Below are 23,241 nucleotides of genomic sequence, written 5' to 3' on the forward strand. Positions count from 1 at the left end.
TTTCAAATGTAGTTAATGTTATGTCGACTTGTGGCCTAACCAGCTGCCAAGGAGGAGAAGAAAGAAGACGGGAGGGAGCTATGTTTTCCAGCTCAGTGCCTACCAAAGAAAGAAAGGGTTTAATTCTGCGCCCGAGAGGTGGAAGAAGAGAAGACTTTTTGTTGTACAAGTCCACAGAGTCCACAGTTTTATGCAGGGTTAGATTTGTTATAGTATAGCTTTGTGATATATTGTACAGATAATTTTATACGGCGTTGTGTAAGAGATGGTACATCGGCTTCAACATAATATCATACATTGTCAAAAGGAGAGGTTCTAAAGGACCCAAGACAAAGTCTTAGATCTTGATGATGAACAAACTAATAAGTTTAAGTTGCTGTTTCAAACTCCACTATATACGATGGAGCCATAATCAAGTTTAGAACGGACAAGGGATTGATATAGATGGAGGAGGGTAGCTTGATCACCTCCCCATTTAGAATTTGATACCACTTTCAACAAATCAAGTGCTTTCAGGCATTTAGTTTTCAGAGATTTAATATGAGGCAGAAACGTTAGGTGTGAGTCAAAAATCAATCCCAGGAACTTGGCCTCCTTTACAACTTTAATCGGAGTGCTATCTAGAGTTAGTTCTGTGTCTTTATGTGGTTTGTATTTACGACAAAAATGTATGCAATTAGTTTTCGATTTGGAAAATTTAAAGACACCATTTATCTATTTTGTTTAAACACATCTGCAACTCCCCCTCTATGGTATTCATATTTTTCCATGACAAGAAATATTAAAATCATCCACAAATAAGGAACCATCAATTGAATCATTTAAAGCGTTCGATAAACTATTTATCTGTATACTAAAGAGTGTGACAGACATAATACTACCTTGTGGGACACCCTGATCCTGATTGTAATGATCAGACAGGGTAGAACCCACGCGGACTTGAAATTGTCTATCATTTAAAAATTTGCCTATGAATTCAGGCAAACGACCTCGCAAGCCGAAGTTATGTACGTCTCTTAAAATACCATATTTCCAGGTTGTGTCATATGCTTTTTCGAGATAAAAAAGATAGACACAACGTGTTGTTCATTAATTAGCTTTTCACAAATGATTCTAGGCGTACTAGGTGATCGACAGTACTTCTATTTTTACGGAAACCACATTGTATATCTCTTATGAGGGTATTAGTTTCCAAGTACCAAACAACTCGATTATTCACCATGCGTTCCATGTTCTTGCAAACACAGCTAGTTAGTGAAATAGGTGGATAACTACACGGATCTCTATGATCACGTCCAGGTTTGGGTATTGGTACTACTATAGCGTCACTCCATGAAGACGGAAATTTACCTGTAGTCCAAATATAATACAAATGGATAAGAGTGCCTCTAAACAGGATTCTGGTAAGTGCTTCAGGAGTTGATAATGTATGTTATCATCTCCTGTAGCAGTATCATGAGCTTGATCAAGGGCAGTATGGAGCTCATGAACAGAAAATGTTTCATTATAATCTTCCCCATTATCTCAGTTGAAATTAATAGTTCTTTTTTCTTGTTGTCTTTGATACTGCTGGAACTTAGGTACATAATTAGAAGAGGAAGAGCGTATAGTGAGGGTTTCACTCAGTTTATTGGCAATATCTGATTTATCAGAAACTATTTGATCTCCATATTTAAGATGATGGACACTAGATTTAGTACCTTTGCCCTTAATTTTCTGGATCATGTTCCATACCTTGAACATGGGTGTCCGAGAAATTATTTTGGATACATAATTTTGCCAAGATTGGCTTTTGTTCTGTTTAAAAGGAAGCCTCGCTTTAGCATTTAAAATTTTAAATTCATTTTTCCTTGCCTTCCTAGCTTGTTTGCAGTCATCACTGAACCATTGTTTCCGGATATGTGCAACTGCAGAGGACTTTGGTATACACTCATCAGCTGTGGAGTTCAGTTCATCAGAAAAGCATTTAATAGCATCAGGAATGTCAATAAAAAGTTCAGGTTTAAGTTTTTCAGCACACAGTGTTTTATATAAAGCCCAGTTAGCCTTTTTGAAAATCCGTCTTGATGATGGAGGAACATCAGATGGAGTTACAGGTTTAAGTATAGTAGGAAAATGATCACTTCCACAAAGGTCATCGTGGACTGACCATTCGAATTCATTTAGTAGTTCTGAATGTGTGACTGCCGAGTCGAGAGCAGAATAGATTCCTGTACCAGGATGTAGATATGTATTGGAACCATCATTATAAATACATAAATCATTATCTGAACAAAAGTCCTCAAGTATTTTACCTAGGTTCATGCAGGTAGCAAAGGCATTGTAAGTCCCATGGTCCCTAGTGTGATCATCTACTTTCAGCTGTTTACCGATCTGTAGCCTATTGTTATTTTTTGTGCTGTCCCTTCTAGCCGAAATGTTTCAAATTTAGTTACTAGATTTACATGTATATCTGTGATATTCTAGTTATGTCACTGTCCTTTGGCGAAAGATCTTTAAAATACGCATACCTCCCATTTAAATGTTAATTGTTCTCGTCAATATATGGCCGAGATATTGCCGATGTGACATTAAATATTAACTCACTCACTCACTTGGGGTATTTCTTCTGTTGAGTTAAATGATTGAAAGAGTTAGAAATAATGAAGCCATATCATGATTTTCACGGTCGTGTGTTTAAAGGCAGTAAGGACAAGAAAACAACTAGAAAGTCACAGATACAAGTTTAAAACTAGTAACTAAATCGTAAATACTTTAACTAAAAAAAGATAAGATGAAACTAAACTTATATCACCAAGACTTCCCATTGAGTATTAATTCTCCAAAGGGGACGGTAAGTATGGAAATGGACCGTTGTTAACATGTGATCCTATCTTGAAGGACTCATGATCAAATAGCTGTCGACGACTACATAAGTAGTGGTTTAGATTTCAAAAAGTTCTTGACAACATCTACAATATGAATATTTAAAGAGGAAGTCGTGAAACCGTTTCCAATGAACGCATTTATGTCAATTTACACATCAACACATAAAACAAAAAGTGAATTTTGATTAATTACAGACCCATGCCATATAGCTGAAATGTTACCGGGTACAGTGTAAATCTATCCTCACACACTCATTCATGGACGGACAGATGATCAGGGGTAATGCCAATCGCTGATCAAAGATATAACAGACTGGTGGATAACACCTTGTTTTGGGGCAGGAGTAGCTCTGGGGTGTCGGGTAGCTCACGGGTCAAAGGGACGGGCCTAAGGAACGTTGATGTGGCCTAACTGTACATGCTCCTAGAAGCACAGTAGAATGAGGTATGGCCAACCAAGATATCATCTGTATCCAGTGAATGATCCAGCCCTGATTGTAGATTAGTGACCAAAACTACGTCTAGTCACTTAAGGACGACATGTGGGTGTAGTGTTTATAATACACAATTTATCGGTGCACCCAGAAATATTCAGAGTCCAAGATGATGGCATGCAATGATGAGTATGGTGTACCATGAACATCCATCAACGCATTTTGGATCTGAAAATCTGCTCCAACCAAGAAAGTGATGCTTTTGCCCAGTTCCCTTGGCTCTCTCTCTGGCACTGATTAACACTGTGGAAGAACAAGGGACGGTCTGCGGTTTCATTTATCAATACAGACAAAGACACAGGAAACTTATGGCTATGTCAAAACATTGATATCAATATCTCTGAAAAGAGACCTAGTTTGACATGTTACTACTTTTCCTCTTGGAAAGCACTTCTGAAACAAATCATGTCATTATGTTGATATGTCTTCGTGCAGCACATCGATACCGTGTTGTGTGACCAATCAGGTGTTGAGAAGCCCTTTGGCTGAGAGGAGCAACTGACACGTACTCTCTGCATATTCATGAGAATCGTTGCAACTTTCTGTGTTCTTGTGTTTGCCGTATACTTGAAGCCACATTTCTTGTACTGACTGTCTACCCGGTGGTAGCTTCTAGATATTGCTGTTCAAATATTTTGCTCACTGTGTATCAGACACAGTCTTTCATAAGTTTTGGTTGACTATCCACTTGGTGATAGCCTCCAGACATTTGTGAAAATAGTCTTTGCATTGACCGTGATTCTTGAACCTCGTGGTAGTCGTGTATCACCTTACGAGTGGTGATTTCAATAGCTCTCGGACATGGCACCGAGGTATATGAGCGACCGTCTGAAACAACTCCTGACATTAACGATTTTGCTGATGTTTGTGATTTCAACAGGAAGCACGAAGCAGTCTACACCTAAGAAGACGGATAGAGACGGTTATGTTATCAAGAACATTGGTATCAAGCTGTGCCAGCTTAAATGTGCTGAACGTGGTCAATGTGTGAATATTGACTATGATGCTGAGACTTTAACCTGCCGTTTATCAATAGATGAATCACCTATCGAGAAGAAGGAAGGACCTGCCAATCTTGCACGTAGCCACTCACACGTAAGTAAACGTTACCAAAGGCTTGTCCTAAATGGGTACACAATGAGCACATGTTTCAAACATGCCGTTTGGAATTATCTGAGCATCTTTTATAATTTGTGTGTATGTTATTTTTTATTTTTGTTTCTTTTCATTGCCCGTCCGATTCTTCTAATTTTCTCGCCGAACTGTCAGTCTTATTTTTTTTTATTCAAACACCGCCAACTCGAATCTGAAACCTGGGATATTGTCATGTAAATTTGCTTAAGTTTAAATCAAAATTTTAATACCGTTTACAACAGATGAAAATCAAAAACGTTAGTGAGATAATTTTGTCTTTTTTAAACTTATTTCCGACCAAGCAACCCATGTTCAGAATTTGGTGGACATGCGAAACACAGAAGATGGTGCCATGACTTTCACGTGCCGACTGCAACATCCTGAAAACAGCTTTTTCAAATTGAGTGTTTGGGCTGGCAAAATATTACTGCACATAAAGCACTTGTCAGAAACTCATATCTTATGCCATGCAGAAGTTTGTGACAGGATTAGTTTCTAAATACATCGAGACATGAAACGTAAATTTTACTCAGGGTGATAAAGTGGTGGAAGGGAGTGGTTGATCTGGGCATTATCAGATTTACTGGGTAAATCGATCTGGCTATTTGAACGAAGCCAAATCGTCAATAAAGTTAAACTGCTTGAACAAAAAAACTTGTTTTCAATGTGCAGTTTGTATACACCTTCAGAATTGTCTGTGAACACATCAAAGAGGGGTATATAACTAGTACCCATTGTTAGGCCAAATATGTTGTCCCCAATACAACTGAACTCTGATCAGAGATATTTGCTTAGAGTACATCTTACTTCTTCTCGAATTATTATGTATGCTTTACAAGAGCTTGGCTCTGTTTATGAGTCCTATGGTGCTTATGTCTTGAGCCATCACAACAAAACACACCATCCGTAAAATACCCGTATTTGACGGTATGATTGTTAATTTTGGCGGTAGTGTCGCAGAATATACAATGCAATGCATGCGAACGTTCGGGATCAGATAGCCTCAATAATGGGTATCAAAGGTAGATCGCTGTCTGTCGATTATTCACTGTATTTGAAATATTACTGACAAACGCGAAATCGCTACGTCTAAAGTGAATCCAACCGTGATATCACCATTGGTCTCCTTGAAGCTGACCAGTCTCAACGTGCCCGACGTATGAATGCTCACCAAAGGAGCGAATGAGTGCTCATTTCACGCCTCTGGGAGAGATATCGCCAGCGGATTTTGGTAGCAGATGCCCTTCGCAGTGGGCGGCATCGAGCGACCACTGCGGTACATTAGGAACGTAAACGAGTGAGTGAGTTAAAATTTAGCGTCAAATCGGCACTTTTTCAGCCACATCTTGACGAAAACAATTTATGTGAGGAAAATGAAAACACTTTGAAGAATGAAGCCTGTCGAGATGGACAGTGAAAATACTAGGGTATCACAGATATGGGTATAAAACAAGCATGGAAAAGTAAAAATTGTGGTAATAAAAGCAGAAAATACCGTATAAAACACGGGCTATAGATCGCCAACGACTGAAGGTAGATCACCATACTAGGGACCATGGCCTATATCAGGGGACAAGACACGTTGGGTGCCGTCAACGGCCGTATGTGCGCTGAACATTCACGGCCCATTCACATGTTGCACATCGACGTAAAGCTGGTTTCCTGGTGGTGTCATCAGAAATGACCTGTCATCGACAGGTTCGTCGTCGGGACGCTTTTAAGCCCGATTTAACTCGATTTAGGCAGGTTTTCACGTTGCGGGTACTTGTCATGATTCGTACATCGACCCCAGGGTTTTGTTTTTACTATGGATCGGAAGCCTTGTGTCTTGGTTTTCACGTCATGTGCAACACGTGTGGCTGTCGTTATGTTTTCGCAACCTTAAAGCCACCCAAAGCCAAGGCCCGTGCATGTGGCGGGATCCAAAACAGCTCAGATTTGATATCACAAGGAGTGAGTGAGTGAGTGTTTAAACCTACCTACACATACACTTACGAATTGAAATCCAGAACTGCTAATTGGCTTTTGATGTCAAGTGGACGCCATCCTTCGCCAGCAGTGCAGGTCCCATCCTCATGTGCTGACATCCAGACTGTGTCGCAACATCTCCTTCAAGAGCCGGTTCGCCTCCTCCAACTTCCGCTTGTAAGCAGGGACCGTCATGTTGCTTGGTTTTACCCTCGGAAACAGACATTTTTTTCCCAGGCTTGTTTGTAGGCATTGAAAATATGTCACCTTCACCTGGAAACATACTTTCAATGCCTCGGCCGGCCGACTGACTTTGTAGACCTTGATGCATGTATACAATTTCACTTGTGTCAAAGGTTACATCTCACCTACCCAATTTCACCTTTTTTTCTGGTGTGTTTTCTTGGAGCGTTTATTTTTAATAGTATTGTTAGGTTTTTGTCATGACTTTGGTAGAGTATAAGTTTAGTTTTAACCTTCTCTCTATTGATACTTTTCGCGTTAATTTTATGTTAGATTGGTTTGGGGTTAGTGTTCTAGGCGGCGTTAATTTGTGCTTTTAGGTTTGCATTTATCTCAAGTTTTACCTTCTTTCAGTTACAAGTACTACTGGTTCAGTAACGGATTGTCAATGGGTCAGAAAATGTCAATGTCCGTCTGGAAAGTCATGCCGTCGCATCTACCCATCAAGTAGATGCCTCCTAAATAGCTGTAGACACTACAGCAGTAGAGCATTCACTTCGCACAATTACCACCAAATCGCCTTTGAGCCTCCTGCCAAGACTCGAACGGGTTTGCCTGCGCCAGCTACTGTTTCACAATCATCGGCACACCTCTCGGGGTCGTCCCTCGCCTCCTATGCCAACACCAACGTCACAATCACCAACTTCTAGGCAAAAATCACCAGAGTCTGCACTTACTCACGGGCAAATCAAGACTCGAACAGGTTTGCTTGAGCCAGCTACCGTTTCACAATCATCGGCACACCTCTCGTGGTCGTCCCTCACCTCCTATGCCACACCAACGTTTCGTTCTTCTTCCAGCAAACTCGCCATTGAGCACCGTCAAGACTCGATATGTTTCAGTTCTGCTACACTATGGCCGCTTGTAGATCGAGCGTCTTCGGTAGAACGAATGATGAAGAGTATCAGCAACGTCGCGCGCTAACCACCACGTCAACCAAGTGCTTGATCCTGGTGGAGGTCGGAATTATCCCCCTATACACAACCTTGGGCCATCTTTCCAACGTCCGTGGGCAGACGTAGAGGGCAGCGTCGAAATTTCCGCATAGCCGTGCCCGTCTCATCGTCGTACCCGGGGAACGTAGGCATTTTCCGAGCAGTGTCCAAGCTGGCTCGGGTTCCCCTCACATAGAAAACTACGTCAATTCGATCGATAGTTAAACTTTCACCTGTCGGTAGTGCACATTTTAAAAGGTTTATAAACACTTTATTTGAAATGATAGAGAAACGAAATTCTGCATGTTCCTCTGCCATTACATGGACTTAAAATGTACAGCAAAAAGCGACTGCTTTTTTTTTCGAACAAATTGTGTACTTTATAATTTTCAGAATAGATGAAATATGTTTACACCACCGTTGCCGCTCCCAGAAGCGCTTTCTAATGACACCAAAAGCTGTATGCTGCAGACCAGAATACTGCACTTAGAAGCCAAAAAGGCGCAATAAGGCAATACGATATATGAGCGCCATTGAAAGGCCGCCGACGCAAAAGGCAGCGATATGTACGGACGTGTGTAGTGTCTCCAGAAAGCATTGTATATGTACATATTATATTATTGTACATGTTATACGTCGTTAGAAGCGGAAAGGGTATTCATGTGCATTATGGACATTTATGATCGCAAAAACGATATAAAAGTTATCAACGAACTTCCATTTACAGCGTCGTTGACACAGAAATACCATGCGGCATTACATATGAACAGCTATGCACAGCATTGCCGATGTGCATGGTATGCGTCACTAGAAGCCCCATGGAAAGACCTTTCAAATGCATTATAGATATTAAAAATCGAAAGATGGATAACGAAATTAGGACCGAAGTCTACTTCCGCTAACAGCGCCGTTGCGACGGAAATAACATGCAGCAATACCTACGGATATGCTTAGCACCTTTGCTCAACGTCGCACATGCACATGTCATATACCACCAGAACCGCATTGAAATGCTCTTTCGAATGAATATAAGATATTAAAGGTCGCATCAGGCATGTAGACATTATGAGCGCATATAGCGCAGAACGGATACACAACATGTAGCTGAAAAAGACATAACATATTAGATATATAAAGAATTGCATAACTGAACCAAATATATTATGAAATAGGCTTTTGTGGAACCACCCAAACAAAACATCATTAAAGGTGCATTCCATTTGAAATGACGTATATTGCGCAGTACGGATATACAATATATAGCTGAATAAGACATAACATATTAGATATATGAAGAATTGTAAATTTGAACCAAATATATTATGAAATAGGCTTTTGTGAAACCACCCCAACGAAACTTTTAAGAGCTATTTCTATTAACCAGCACGCACCAGGTGGAGGTTGCTCTTTTAAGAGTGCCATTTTGCTTTTCCTTCGCCATTCCCACAACAGCAAGTTCGAACAGCGAACCCCTTTACTACTGATGTATAAACCTAATGGGTCAAAACTGACATTAGGTTATGGAAATATAGGCTAAAACCTACTACTTCTATCCTACAGTTTTGGTTTGATCTACTTTCCGGTCTACTTCCCCCTTCCCTTCCCCTGCTTTCCACGATCTACTTCCCTCTTACATTTTGGACTTTATGAGCTTCCCTTTTCCCGTTTCCCAAGTGTTGGGGCTGGGGCTGGGGCTGGGGCTGGGGCTGGGTGGAGGAATCTGTTGGGACTGACGCCGATACAGACTCCTCAGCGTTTGACGTACCCTCTGCTTGTTTGATAACACCTTGTACAAAAAGCACACTCAGTAGTAGCCTGTAAGGGTGTTTTTTTAGCATATTACTTATTGACTGTCTTTGGGCCATGTGCAAGATAGTCAGGCACTGGCCATCTTACGGTTTGCAGCATCATTGGGATGCTGCCTTGCCACTTCAGTTTCCAAGGCTTTCCGAACATCCGTGGCCGGATGGATGTAAGGATGTCCCTTACCTCCTGTCTGGTTGCAGGATCAGTGTACCCCTTTTGAACAAAGGAAATGGGTATCGACTGTCTGGTTTCATCTCTGAATTCTGTAAACAGATTTACGGGCCTCTTCGCGTTCATACTGGCTACGGACACCGGTATATGAACAATGTGTAGCACTTGTAAACCTACGCAAATTATCGAAAACCCTTGGTGACATTTTAACATATGTTTGACAGTAACTGAGAAAGGATTTGACAGTTGACATGTAATTTGTAATACCACCTGCAGAAACCCCACTTTGTGAAAGGACCATGTTAAAATAATGAATTTCATGTACGTGCTCAAATATATCAAAGTTGATACAAGCCATGTTACTATTTGGGAAACATGTTTTTGGATATGATAGAAAAACTTAGAAACGCGGCAACATCTGTCACCAGCATTACGCCCTGCTTCTTTAAGAATATTGGTTAAATATTGATAAAACCCTAAAAGTGTAGGTTCACTTTCAGGGAACCTATCATACAAGCCAGTGTTAGTTAGATTAGCCCTGACTGAGTTGTGTTTGTAATTATACCGAGTACCGCTTCTGGTAGACCCAGTTAAACCAGCACTGGTACTTGGCATTGGATTATTAGTTGAAGGTGAGGCTGCAGGTGCGCCCGCTCCTTGAATTGTGTGCAAAATGTGTTTAAGTATCCTGATTTTTGTTTACACTGTATGTGCCACAAAATGCCAATAGAGCCGATATTGACACAAGCTGTGTAGCAGTATAGGACTCACTACAGCGGCGATTATGGGGGTGTATGGCGTGTAGAGCAGGAAAAGAACTACCGGGATAACATTGCTTTAAATGCGCGACGCCTTTGTAATATGTTTTACACTTTTGACAATCGACCGATACGTTTGTGGAAGGCATACTGTACTATGTTTCTGGGACACTTACTTTCTGGGAGTAACTGGGCGCTGCAGAAGAGGGTATGGATGACACACTCGTGGACAAATTAAGAAATAGACTGCTTATACAATATTTCTGGGTGTAAGCCTACTTGATATTAAGGGAATAAACCTATTTATGTTATATATCAGTTTGATAAAGTGAGCAACGTAAAGTACTGAAAAATACAGAAATTAAGCGCAAACGAGAACAAATAAAATTAAAGTTCACTTGCCAAAGGTGATTGCCAACTCTGACTGGGAGTCATCCACTAAGATACTTGGTCTGTGATGATGAAATTGCAGTGATATTGTATTACCACGTTGCGGTCAAATAACCAATGGAATGGTTTAAATGAAGTTCACGTGGCCAAGCCGGATGTTTCTAAGGGGAAGGAGTAAATTGTAAATTGCCCATCTCCATTCCATTTGGAGAGGCGGGGCATTCCAAAAGGTGTGAATTGCCCATGCCAAAGAAATTCAAGCATTCCGTGCACAGGGTAGAAGTCAGTGGCGTGACGAGGTTTAAAATCACAAAGTGACGGCATGTCAAAAGGAGGTTACCCAAGCTAAGTGACTATAACCATAAGAGGCCAAGACAGGTGACGAAATTACATTTGCTGAAAAGTGGTATGTAAGAGTGATATACAGCTAATCAAGTAATAATTAAGTTTACAGGAAACTAGAGACGTACATGTATATATAATCAATCCATGTGGACAGATCTGAAAGAAGTTATTAAAACAATGATGATAAGGAGTTGCGACCGCAACAGAGTAATTAAGTGGCCAGACAGAGGCGGCCTTTGTTATAAGTTAAAGCTGTCAGAGCAGGGCGCCAGCTTATCTATTTGATGCACGTCGTTATATAATGGAACGTATATTCGAATGCACATTATAACTTGGCAGAACCGCACTTTCAAGGGCTTTGAGATGCATTTTAAACATTCAATTTTGGATGATGGATCGTGAAATTGTAAGCGCCGAAACACTGATGGAGTCGCGCGCCAGATCCCCGACTACTTTACCCGGCATAAGCGCAAGTGCAGTTGCATAATGACTCGACTTGAATGCACATTACACCTTGGCAGAACCGCACTTTCAAGGGCTTTCCACCACAGTAAAAGTTTATTAAGACTACAAGTATTGTTTTCATGGCTTTTTTCCAAACTTTAGCTGTGTCAAGTATATTGATTCCTGTGTAGCTCGACTATCTAATGTTGCACACCCGCATGTTACATATTTCCCGAATCCCACATAACTGATCTTGCAAATGCTTTATAGTTCTAAATATTAACGACGCCGGTACAGCCGGTGTACAGGTTCATCTAAATTCCGCCAATCTATATCACTTCCGGTATTTGTTACATTTCGCACATTAATACCTACATAGCTCTACCACTAAATGCAGAACATGTGCGTTTTATACATTGACTGAAACACGCTTTAAATGGCTTTCAAACGCACTATAAAAATGCATTTTTTGAAGCGACTCGTAAGTGTGGCTGCCATTATATCATGACCGGCCCGCGGATGATGGTGGAATTGCAGTGATAGAGAAAAAATGAAGTACAAGAAAAATTACACAAACCATCATGTCAGAGATTCAGTCTGGGCTGGTTACCATGGGCAGCGTGAGATTCACGTTTGCAATTTTTGAGAGAGCGTTTCCTCGGGATTCCAGCCATGTATAACATGCATAGATATGATAAAGTAAAAGGCTTCAAAAATACCATGGTGCGAGGGACTTCCACCGGAGGCTGGGTGGAGGAGAATCCTTCCACCGGGACTGCTGTGGAAGAAAATATCACTGCCTAAAATCACAGAAACCTTAATTGCTCAGCTATCAATTTGCCAAAAAAACAAACGGACACATTTTCCGTGAGGCGTCAGGGTCACGCTATCCTACGACATGCAGCATGCACGTGTAAGGTGGCGAATGCATCTCCCAAGGGAGCCGTGCTGAAATAGGTGATACAATCTGGGTAGGGACCTAGCAGTACCTTTGCTATTTGCATGGGCCCTAGTTGGATTTACACCATCCCTTCAGCTGCTGGCGAGTGTACAAAATGCTAGCCAAACTAAGAACAACAAGAATACTACGATTAAAAACCTGATAGACTTAAATTTACATCAAATGTTTTCGGACATACGTGCCCTCTTAGAAAGACACTGATACGAAAGGGAAACGAGGTTTGTATACTATTTATTACCCACATTCTAAAACGTGAAAATAGCGTTAAAATAAAGCCAGATTTTGCTTCCTCTATATAATGATACAACGCAGATTAATACATCATACTGGTGAGTGGAATGTCAACCACTTCACTCAAGGAAAACGTCTGCTGAGTAGAGCGACTGTATCTCCTATAACTAGTCGAGAAAATAAGCAAATGATGATAGAATCAAGTTGGAATCCAATTTAAGTCTTTTCAATTGAGAATCTGGTTTCGAATGCAGCAATGGAATTCACCAAAACAGTTGTGAAGAGTAAACATTTGAAACTGAGTTATGTGACCTAAATCTCGCCTGAACGTCAGTCAGCCAAATGTCAATAACAGGGAACAGTATCGTATATTTAAACATGCAACGTACTACCGGTAATGTCAATCAAATCACCACAAGGGTTATATGGATCATATATATATATTCATATTTTTATCCAAAATATATATTAAAAAAAATATTATTAGATGAGGTATAGAGTACAACATAACCTGATTCTTCTTTCTCCCATTTCGAGGTTCCGTCTGGTATGTGCAACGCAGGTAAACGATATTTGAAGACTCGATCTGGAAAAGGTGTTTGCGTAGAAGGTAATATCCAGTATTTTTAATGTGATCGCTCATATACTCACCTAACATGATTCGAAGCTCTTCATCTATTATCTCTGTATGTATTTGTCATGACATTTTTTGTCATCATTTATGTTTTGCGAGCATGCTACACCAGTGCACATTATCTGGTGTTTCACGTCCATCTTAGAACTGATACAAATGGTGGCGAAAAAGACTTAGATCTGAGACTAAAGCTAAATACGGGAGTACCAATCCTACGTTATATCTGTGGGCAGCACTACTATACCTGTAGACCAGCCTGAAAAGGAGTTTTGTATCAATGATCACTCATAAATTGACAGTGCTCTTAATTCACCTTACATCTGTGGACATGTTAGCTTCGAAAATATGCAGGTGCACCTTTGGTAGGGAGCAATGCTGCAATAAAACGCTTCATGACATTAGCCATAGACAGCTGTGATTTCCGCTGTCATCTCAGATCATCTCTTATCAAGGGAACTTCAGCTTCGCCTTACACAGGTGCTTCTTGGTCACTTTGTATCTGAGACAAGCGTTAACCAGATGGAGTTATGAGTTTAACTCATACTTTCGAGTTAAAGTCATAACTCAGATAAACGCCAGCAGTGTGATATGGCATGTGGCCAAAGATAAATACATGGTCTTTATATTCGATATTATTAACTTGTGCTGCACAGAAACACCTTAGATCCACAGCAACTGCAGTCCGTTTGGGTTCAAATAAGAATGATGAATGATTAAGTAACAGGAACTTGGGATTTCCACTTCTCACATGGCTAAGAAACTGCTGGTGGAGCATCATCACCTGTTTCCTGACCAGTAGAGTGCATCTAAATATATCGCGGATTACATACCAGACCACACCACGTGAGCGATACGTGTAGGACGACAATACTTGTAAAAGTGTTTGAGCTAGATACCCTAACCAAGTGAGATGTCGCACCATGTGAGCGACAAAAGGATATGCAAGACAAACATTTTGTAAGAGTGTTTGACATAGATACCCAATCACCAGTGTGTATGTGAGTTTACAACCACCCTGTCACTTGTACGAATTTTGTCTCCACAACAGTCCTTGTGGACCTCAAGGATGGCTTTGCAGACCTCTAGGAAGAACATTTGACACGTTTTTGACTGTAGATATTTATATTTATTTATATTTCATATTCTTGATTTGTGTTTTCCTCATTTGTATTAGCAGTCAGTTATTTATTTATATTATTTATAATATTTATTTTTATTTTCATCACCGGAGTGTAAAAAAAACCCATAGTCACACTTTGGACATCTGTGTGAAATGTGATTCACGTTTGGCAATCAGCAAAATGGCTAGATATTGCAGTCATCATATAAATTTATGACTGTGTTATTATAATTGTAGTTAGGAATATGATAATAAATCAATTACGATTATAAGACAAAATATACAGACCCACACTGACTTTGATACTTTTCAGTCCTAACATGTTCTCTCAAAGACTCATGATTCAGAATGTTTTCATTTGTTACATAATGACGATGGAAATATTTTCGACTAAATATAGATTTCTTCTGTGTTGATCATATTATACTTTAAAAAGAACAACAATTGCACACACGGTGGCGCAGCACATGTCACATATAAAGTGCCCGTAGAGCATATTCGCCCCAAACAAAGCTCCGACGCTGGGGACGGACATATTCTTTAGTTATACCTCGGATGTTCATATTTCAAAACAAAATAACAATCTATTCAGTTACAATGTTTCGACCAAGAAGGACAACTCAGCTGTTGACAGTGTACTGTGTATTACTGTTTCAAACTCGAAAAAATGAATCTTGGAAGCAATACTCTGTTTCCTTCAGACACGCCAGTTAACATTTATGCAAAGCGAAAACTGAGACCAATGTCTGTGTGCCATTTATATATTCCCTGTTTCAGCCTCTGCTGACCAGAGGCCGAGCAACACTGTTCCACCAGCGCCAGTAACGACACAAGACTCTGATCCACAAGGTAAGAGGAAAACCCAGCAGGCATGAAATTCAGTTCTTAATTCTCCAATCATTTATCATGCCGATGTATATACTCGTGGAGATTCTGACTTGAGGGATGAGTCTGACGTGTAGTATCGATCGACGTCCATGTTCTCAATCACAGGATTTCAAACTGTAAAAACTAAATTTAGGAAGTGTTATTTCCTGCACAAATTCGGTGAATAGTTATCTCAGTGAAATTTGAGACTTCTTCCATAAGATGTATTTAGAATTTTTTAACACTTAGGTCAAAACATGTGGAAAGGCAAACACGAAGCCAGTCGTAGAAATGCTTATATGTTATATATAACTTCCTGAACAACATGTTCCCTGTTCAGGCTCCACGACTGACGCTAGTCAGGATCTGACACCCAGCAAGACGGTTCCACCTGCGCCAGTGACAACACAAGACTGTAATCCACACGGTAGGTGGGAAAGCCAGCAGGAACAGTCGTACTGACATTATGAACTTGTAAAGTTCAACAAGCATCAGCACTCTCAAGTCGTACACAAAATAATGCTACAACTTCTGACTCTAACAGAAAGTTACATATTAAACACGCCATCGTTAATTCCAGAAACCACATGTTGACATTCCCGTCATGTTCGATTGTTGTCAGCCATGATGGAATTGTTTATCTGATGTAGCAATGTTCGAGTCACGTATCAACAGGATGTAAACATTGTAGATGTGTGACAAAGATGTCTGGTGTACACAATTTACTTTGTGTTACAGCGACTCCATCAGCAGCAGCAGGCCGCGACCTCTACGACGCCAGCAGGGATGGTGACCTGGAGAGAGTGAAGCGGATCCTGGCAGCGCGTCACGTTGACATCAACTATAGAGGAGGATGGAGCAGGACACCGGTGATGGTGGCAGCATATAGGGGACACAGGGACGTGGTGGAGTTCCTGGTGGGTAGAGGGGCTGATGTGTCACTGGTGGACAGGGACGGTGACAACGTCCTTCACTTTGCTTGTATTAGTGGAGACCTGGGAACCGTAAAGCTGATCCTGTCCCTTGGGGTGCTGGACGTCAACGCCAGGGATAACCGCGGCCGGACTGCGGACGACAAGGCGGGACATCAGCGAGTGTGGGATTTCCTGGTGTCACATGGTGCACACTGAAGTCGGCGTTGGTGTAGACAGAGACGGAACAGATGTCGTTACAGACACCGACGTGGTGTGTGCCGTTCACGTCGTCGTGTGTCACAATGCAGAGGATTCCTTTTCTTTTCTTTTTTTTTTGAATGTAAATAACAGTTATTGAATGTATTTTCAGACATTTTGTCATGTTTTGTGTTTGGAACCTCGCATGATCTGGTAAGAAAATTGTGAAGTGAGTGTAAACATAAACTATGAGTGATTGTACGTAAACGTCGCCCGTCTTGACGTAATTCTGTGTTAATTTTGTTCTGAGAATATCGCGATTTGTGAAACAGACATCGACAAACTTGCGACACCAGGAATGAGTTTCACACACTGTACCCATGTGGGGAATCAAACCCAGGTCTTCAGCATGACGAATGAACGCTTCCAACACGAGGCTACCTCACCACTTCTGATAGTGTTTACAAAATCGTGTTTCACATAAGGTGTTCATGAAACGCCCATTACACATAAATGTTTAACACTCAGCCGCAATACACACATCCATGAATTCTTCACAGATTTAAACAATCAGATGACTGATGTTTTTTGTTTGTTTGGCGATTGTTGTAGTTGTTGTTGTTGTTGTTGCGAGTGAAAACAGTGTTGATAATATTAACCCTTTAGATGCCGATGAAACAGTTTTGATAATTTAAACCCAAGGTTTGAAAAGGGAACGTTGACTGCGCTCGCGTAGTCCTGGATCTGCGTACGGCTATAGAATTACACAGAAATGTAGAATTTTAAATTCGTATCTGTTGGTATTAAATATATATGGGACTGCCATCAGGGGTTGGGAAATACACACTGTCAAATATAGCGTATGTATAGAAAATTTCTCTATCGTGCACCGATTACAACACTCTACTGCGATTTTTTATAACTTGTCGTCTTTACCAATAGTGTGAGAGAAGAAAATGCAGCCTGATCTCTGAACGACATAAATGTATATGAAGTAGATTTATGCGCTTATGCATAATGTTATACCTCAACATTAAAGATGACCTGTAAAACTATTCCAATACAAAGTTTCCCAGTGTGAGCAGATACTTTTTGGTCGTTTCACAGTTTATAAGAAAAGATGCCAATGTCAGTTTATAAGAAAAGATGCCAATGTACTACAGTGAGTGAGTGAGTGAGTGAGTTAATAATACGTCACATCGGCAATATTGCAGCCATATCGTGACGAGAACAAGTAATTATGAAAACATAAATGAATAAATAGAAAATACATTGTTAAACCCTGTCGACGAAGGACACTAAAACTAACTAGAATATCACAGAGTAGAAGGTAAAACTAGTGAATAGACCTAAAACAATGTATCTATAGAGAACAGTACAATATAAAACTGAGCTATAGGTTGCCAACAACTGAAGGTAGATCACCATACTAAGGACCATGGGGACTTACAGTACATTTGCTTCCTGCATGGACCCTAGTTGGATTTACATCATCCCTTCAGCTGTTAGCAATTTAGACAAATCTAGCCATAACGTAAAAACACACTTATTCTACGATTAAAAAGCTGGAAAACTTAAATTTACTTCAAATGTTTTTGGACTTATGTACCCTCTCAGGAGGACAATTATTTTACGGTACTTCAGCCCCCTTTGAGGGTGCAGCCACTAACGATTTGAGTTACTAATTTAATCTTCCAATTATAAAATATTTATCTATTTACAGTTCAAGTGACATATCTAATTCCTTTAAAAATGCAATAATTAAATGAGGGCTAATGTTGCTAAAAAGATCGTTCATAGTTTGTGAATTAAAATACTGATCCCTTGTGATGGAATACTCAACACAGTCAAGCAAGATATGCTTGACTGTGATTCTTTCATCACAAGGGATGCAGAACGGAGGATCCTCAGCTTTCAAAGGGCATTCATGAGTATATCTCGTATGGCCAATACGACATGGCCGCATAATGACCTCCTCAAATCTTGACTGACAACCCAAGTGGGTATAACTAATCTAAGGTTTTATTGCATGTAATTTATTTACACCCACTTGGGTGTCCCACCTCTTTTGCATCAGATCTCGGATAGACGATCTAATTGTAGCTTTATAATCAGAGTATGGGATAAGAAATGGAGTCACGGATTTTTTTGAGTGCTGCCTTGGCAGCAAGATCGGCCATTATGTTGCCAGAAATGCCTACATGGCTTGGTAACCAACAAAAGACGATGTCGTATTGGCCAGTAGCAAGATTATTATATAATTCAATTATTTCTATCGAAAGTGGATGTTTACATGATAGGTTTGTAATTGCCTGGAGGCAAGAAAGAGAATCAGAATAGATAATATACTCTTTATGTCTAGGATGTCTTTCAATATATTTAAGACCCGTTAATATAGCGTTTGCTTCAACTAGGATGTAGATGTTTACTTCGTTTAAAAGTACGCCGAGCCTTGGCATTATTTACTTTTACATTATTCAAATTGAGAGAAAGGCAAAGGTTCATCCAGCCAGGGGAAACTACCACGGAAGCAGTGTCAAGAAAGAAAATGAAAATAGATTTTTAGATAAAAGTAGCTGCTAGAGAGGTTGCAACCCATTTAGACTCGGACCACCATGGAGGTAACATGTCCAGATTGTCAGAGACGGTTTTCAAGGAAAGATGCTATGCTGAGACACAGGAAACATAAGCACATTAATGATTTTGAAAATCCATCGCCTCCGCCACAATTACCACCGCCGCCTCCGCAATTACCACCGCCACCACCACCGCCACCGCCGCCACAATTACCACCGCCACCACCACCACCGCAGCCACCGCCACCGCCACCGCCGCCACAATTACCACCGCCACCACCACCACCGCAGCCACCGCCGCCGCCGCCGCCGCCGCCGCCACCACAATTACCACCGCCACCACCACCACCGCAGCCATCGCCACCGCCACCGCCGCCACAATTACCACCGCCACCACCACCACCGCCGCCACCGCCGCCGCCGCCGCCACCACAATTACCACCGCCACCACCACCACCGCAGCCACCGCCACCGCCACCACCACCACCGCAGCCACCACCGCAGCCACCGCCGCCGCCGCCGCCGCCACCACAATTACCACCGCCACCACCACCACCACCGCAGCCACCGCCACCGCCACCGCCGCCACAATTACCACCGCCACCGCCACCACCACCACCGCAGCCACCGCCGCCGCCGCCGCCGCAATTGCCACCAACAGTGCAGCCACATTCATCAGAAAGTAATACCCAGGAAGAATTTAGACTCTTACACCCCTTTACCATGATTGTATCTGGGCCGACCTCCTGTGGAAAAACCCAGCAAGTAGGTTGTGTCTCAACATAGCATCTTTCCTTGAAAACCGTCTTTGTATGAAAACCTTTGCCTTTCTCTCTTCAACTTTGCTTTCGCCTGTTCTACCACTTGTTGAGTCGGGGTGACGAAATTAATCTTAGGTTGTTGTTCTGAGGTTGTTTCTCTTGGTTTATCTTTCTTCCACCCTGGATCGTACAGTTCCAAAAAGCGATCCACAGACATCATGGCAGATTTAGAGTGATAAGGATCTCCTTTCCCTTCAGCCTGTACCATGTAAAATCGAGTCCATTTTTCAGCATCGGGTACGAAGAGTTTGTATCGTGGATTATTCATGATGAATACCAAAACGGGAGCAACTTGAGTTGCTGTGTCACTGTCACTGGTCCACGACTAAATGAAGCAAGATTGTCCTCGTGGTCATTTATATTCATGGCTTGGTCCCATCGATTTTTTTAATTCTGTGCCCATGTCCGATTGAAAAAGTTTTGGTTTTCGTGTTTCAGTTTTCCATAAGTTGGTTAACGCTTTCACCACATCTTGAGCTTTTGTAGACAGGAGTGGAATTACCCACAAGTAATGTGAAAACAGATCTATGATGACCAAGAGGTATCTGACCCCATCATTGTACTTTGCCAGTGGTACCATGTCCATGAGATCAGACTGCCAATGACTGTCTCCACCTTCCACTACAGACTTATTTTGTGGAAACTTTCTTCTGACTTGATGAGTCATCGTATAGTTCTCCTGACCTTTCAGCCATTTCTGGATTCGATGTAGACCAATTTTAAACTGACCCTCAGCTTTGACAGCGTTGTATAACTTCCTGGGCCCAGCAAAACTACCAGGATGTTCTGGATCATAATAGAACAGTATGAATGTTTCACTTGAAACTTGTTATATTTGATGAAATTATGTACACGTTCTTAGGGGCTGCTGCATGGCATTGAAATACATCCCGCTGTAGCACACGGCCAAACGTATCTTTGTGCATGTCTGCAACATTTTTCAGTGTCTATCTGAAAGTATATTATGGAAGGGCAACTATGCTTTATTTTCGTTATTTCTAATATTGACACTGACAAAACATGTCGGACAACAGACAGTTCAATCTTTACCAACACATACTGCTACATGTTGATGTTCCATCGATAAGTACGATTGTGTCAGCTGCAGTCTCCGCCTCGGTTGGCAGTTGTTTGAGAATTGCTCTGTCTCACAATGTAACTCGGTATTCTGACATTTTGTGAATGATTCACAGAGATTGCCTGACACAAATTACAACTGTGTTGCACAAACACCGAGCCAAGTTGCGTGTGTCAATCTGCTTCACATTAGAATTTATGGAATTGCCTAAAATACGAATACACAAAACAGAGACGGTAGGGTTAGGACATTCCAGCCCCGGTTAGTGAATTCAAACTAAAAAGCCAGCCATTACATAATTATGGAATTATGAGTAGGAAAAAGTGCAGATCATATTGTTTGTTTGTCTACTAACAATAACATTGTGAAAATAACATATGCTGATATCTGAAGTCCCCGTAGAATATGCATCCCTAACCTAACCCTAACCATGAGGGTGAACTGACTGTTTCGTTAAACCGTTTATATTTTCCATCTATTCAATTCCACTATACCAACAATGAAGGGGATGTCAACTGTTATCCCACAGTCAATGACCAGTGGACAGCTTATTAAAATTACAGAATCAAACTGTGAAAATATATTTAGGGAATATGGACTTTATCCATACATAACGCTGAAAGGCAAAACATTTGTGGAAAGCGGAAACCAGTAGTGATAATACTTCAACTATTTTTGTGTAATGTAGAGTTTTCCGATTAAAATATTCCCTGTTTCAGCCTCGACTGAACCGAGCCCGAAATATACGGTTCCACAAGCTCCAGTCACGACACAAGACGTACAGGGTAGGTGGAAAAACCCAGCAGGCAGCTGGAAGCTCATGTTTTAATTCTCCCTGCATTTACCACACTGATGTATATGCTAGTGGTCATTTTGACTTAAGGGATGAATATCACCCGGTATCGATCGACGTTGTCAATCACAGAATTTGAAACAGTAAAAATTAATATTAGGAAGCGTAACATTTTTCTTGCTATTAACAGTTATCTCAATCAAACTGAATGATATATGGTTAATAACATATGTATTTAGAATTTAATTATACATAATATTGAAAACATATCTAGAAAGGAGAAAAGAGAAAAGCTTATGTGCTTTGTTTAGTGTTCAGAACAACATGTTCCCTGTTTCAGCCTCCACGACTGACACGAGTGAGGATCTGACACCCAGCACGACGGTTCCACCGACGCCAGTGACGACACAAGACTACGACACCACCACGGTAGGTTGAAAAACCCAGCAGCAACAGTTGTACTGACACTATCACCTGGTAAAGTTCAACAAACATCAACACTCTCAAGTCGTACACAAAATAATGCTACAATTTCTGAAAGTTACTTATTAAACACGCCATCGTTAATTCCAGAAACCACATGTTGACATTCCCGTCATGTTGGATTGCTGTCAGCCATGGTGGAATTGTTTATATGACTTAGCAATGTCCGAGTCACGTATCAACATGATGTAAACATTGTAGATGTGTGACAAAGATGTCTGGTGTACATAGCTTACTTTGTGTTACAGCGACTCCATCACCGGCGGCAGGCCTCGACCTCTTCCACGCCAGCAGGCGCGGTGACCTGGAGAGAGTGAAGCGGATCCTGGCAGCGGACCACGTGAACATCAACTACAAAACACTGAGCACCAGGACACCAGTGATGGTGGCAGCAATAAATGGAAACAGGGACGTGGTGGAGTTCCTGGTGGGTAGAGGGGCTGATGTGTCATTGGTGGACAGGCGCGGTGACAACGTTCATCACTTCGCCTGTGGAGGTGGACACCTGGAGATCGTGAAGCTGACCCTGTCCCTGGACCTTGTGCACGTCAACGCCAGAAACAACGACGGGGACACAGCGGCCGACATAGCAAGAGGCAGGGGCCGTCAGCGAGTGTTGGATCTCCTAGTGTCACATGGTGCACACTGAAGTCAGTGTTGGTGGAGCAGATGTCGTTACTGACACTGGCGTGGTGTGTGGCGTGCACGTAGCCGTGTGTCACAATGCAGATGATTTCCTTTTTTTCTTTGTGAATATAAATAAATGTTGTTGAATGTACTTTCGGACATTTTGTCATCTTTGTGTTTGGAAGCTCGCATGATCAGCTAAGAAAATTGTGAAGTGAGAGTAAACATAAACTATGAGTGATTGTACGTAAACGTCGCCCTTCTTGCCATAATTCTGTGTTAATTTTGTTCTGAGAATCTTGCGAATTGTGAAACAGACAACAAACTGTTTGTTTACATGTCGCTGCACTCTGTGAAATCAGACTGAGCCGAGGTTCACCCAG

General features: G+C 41.3%; 1 protein-coding gene across 1 annotated transcript; it reads left to right on the top strand.

The window, feature by feature from the left end:
• Positions 1-1,372: 1,372 nt before the first annotated feature.
• Positions 1,373-22,880, top strand: LOC137259709 (putative ankyrin-containing lipoprotein Lxx09580). The gene is made up of 6 exons (XM_067797299.1): positions 1,373-1,403; positions 4,242-4,442; positions 15,279-15,350; positions 15,709-15,795; positions 16,107-16,355; positions 22,729-22,880. Exons 1-6 carry the CDS (start codon positions 1,373-1,375, stop codon positions 22,878-22,880), a joined length of 792 nt encoding a protein of 263 aa, XP_067653400.1.
• The last annotated feature ends 361 nt before the right edge of the window (positions 22,881-23,241 follow it).

This window comes from Haliotis asinina, chromosome 13, assembly GCF_037392515.1.
Source record: "Haliotis asinina isolate JCU_RB_2024 chromosome 13, JCU_Hal_asi_v2, whole genome shotgun sequence".
In the NCBI taxonomy this organism is placed as follows: Eukaryota; Metazoa; Mollusca; class Gastropoda; order Lepetellida; family Haliotidae; genus Haliotis; species Haliotis asinina.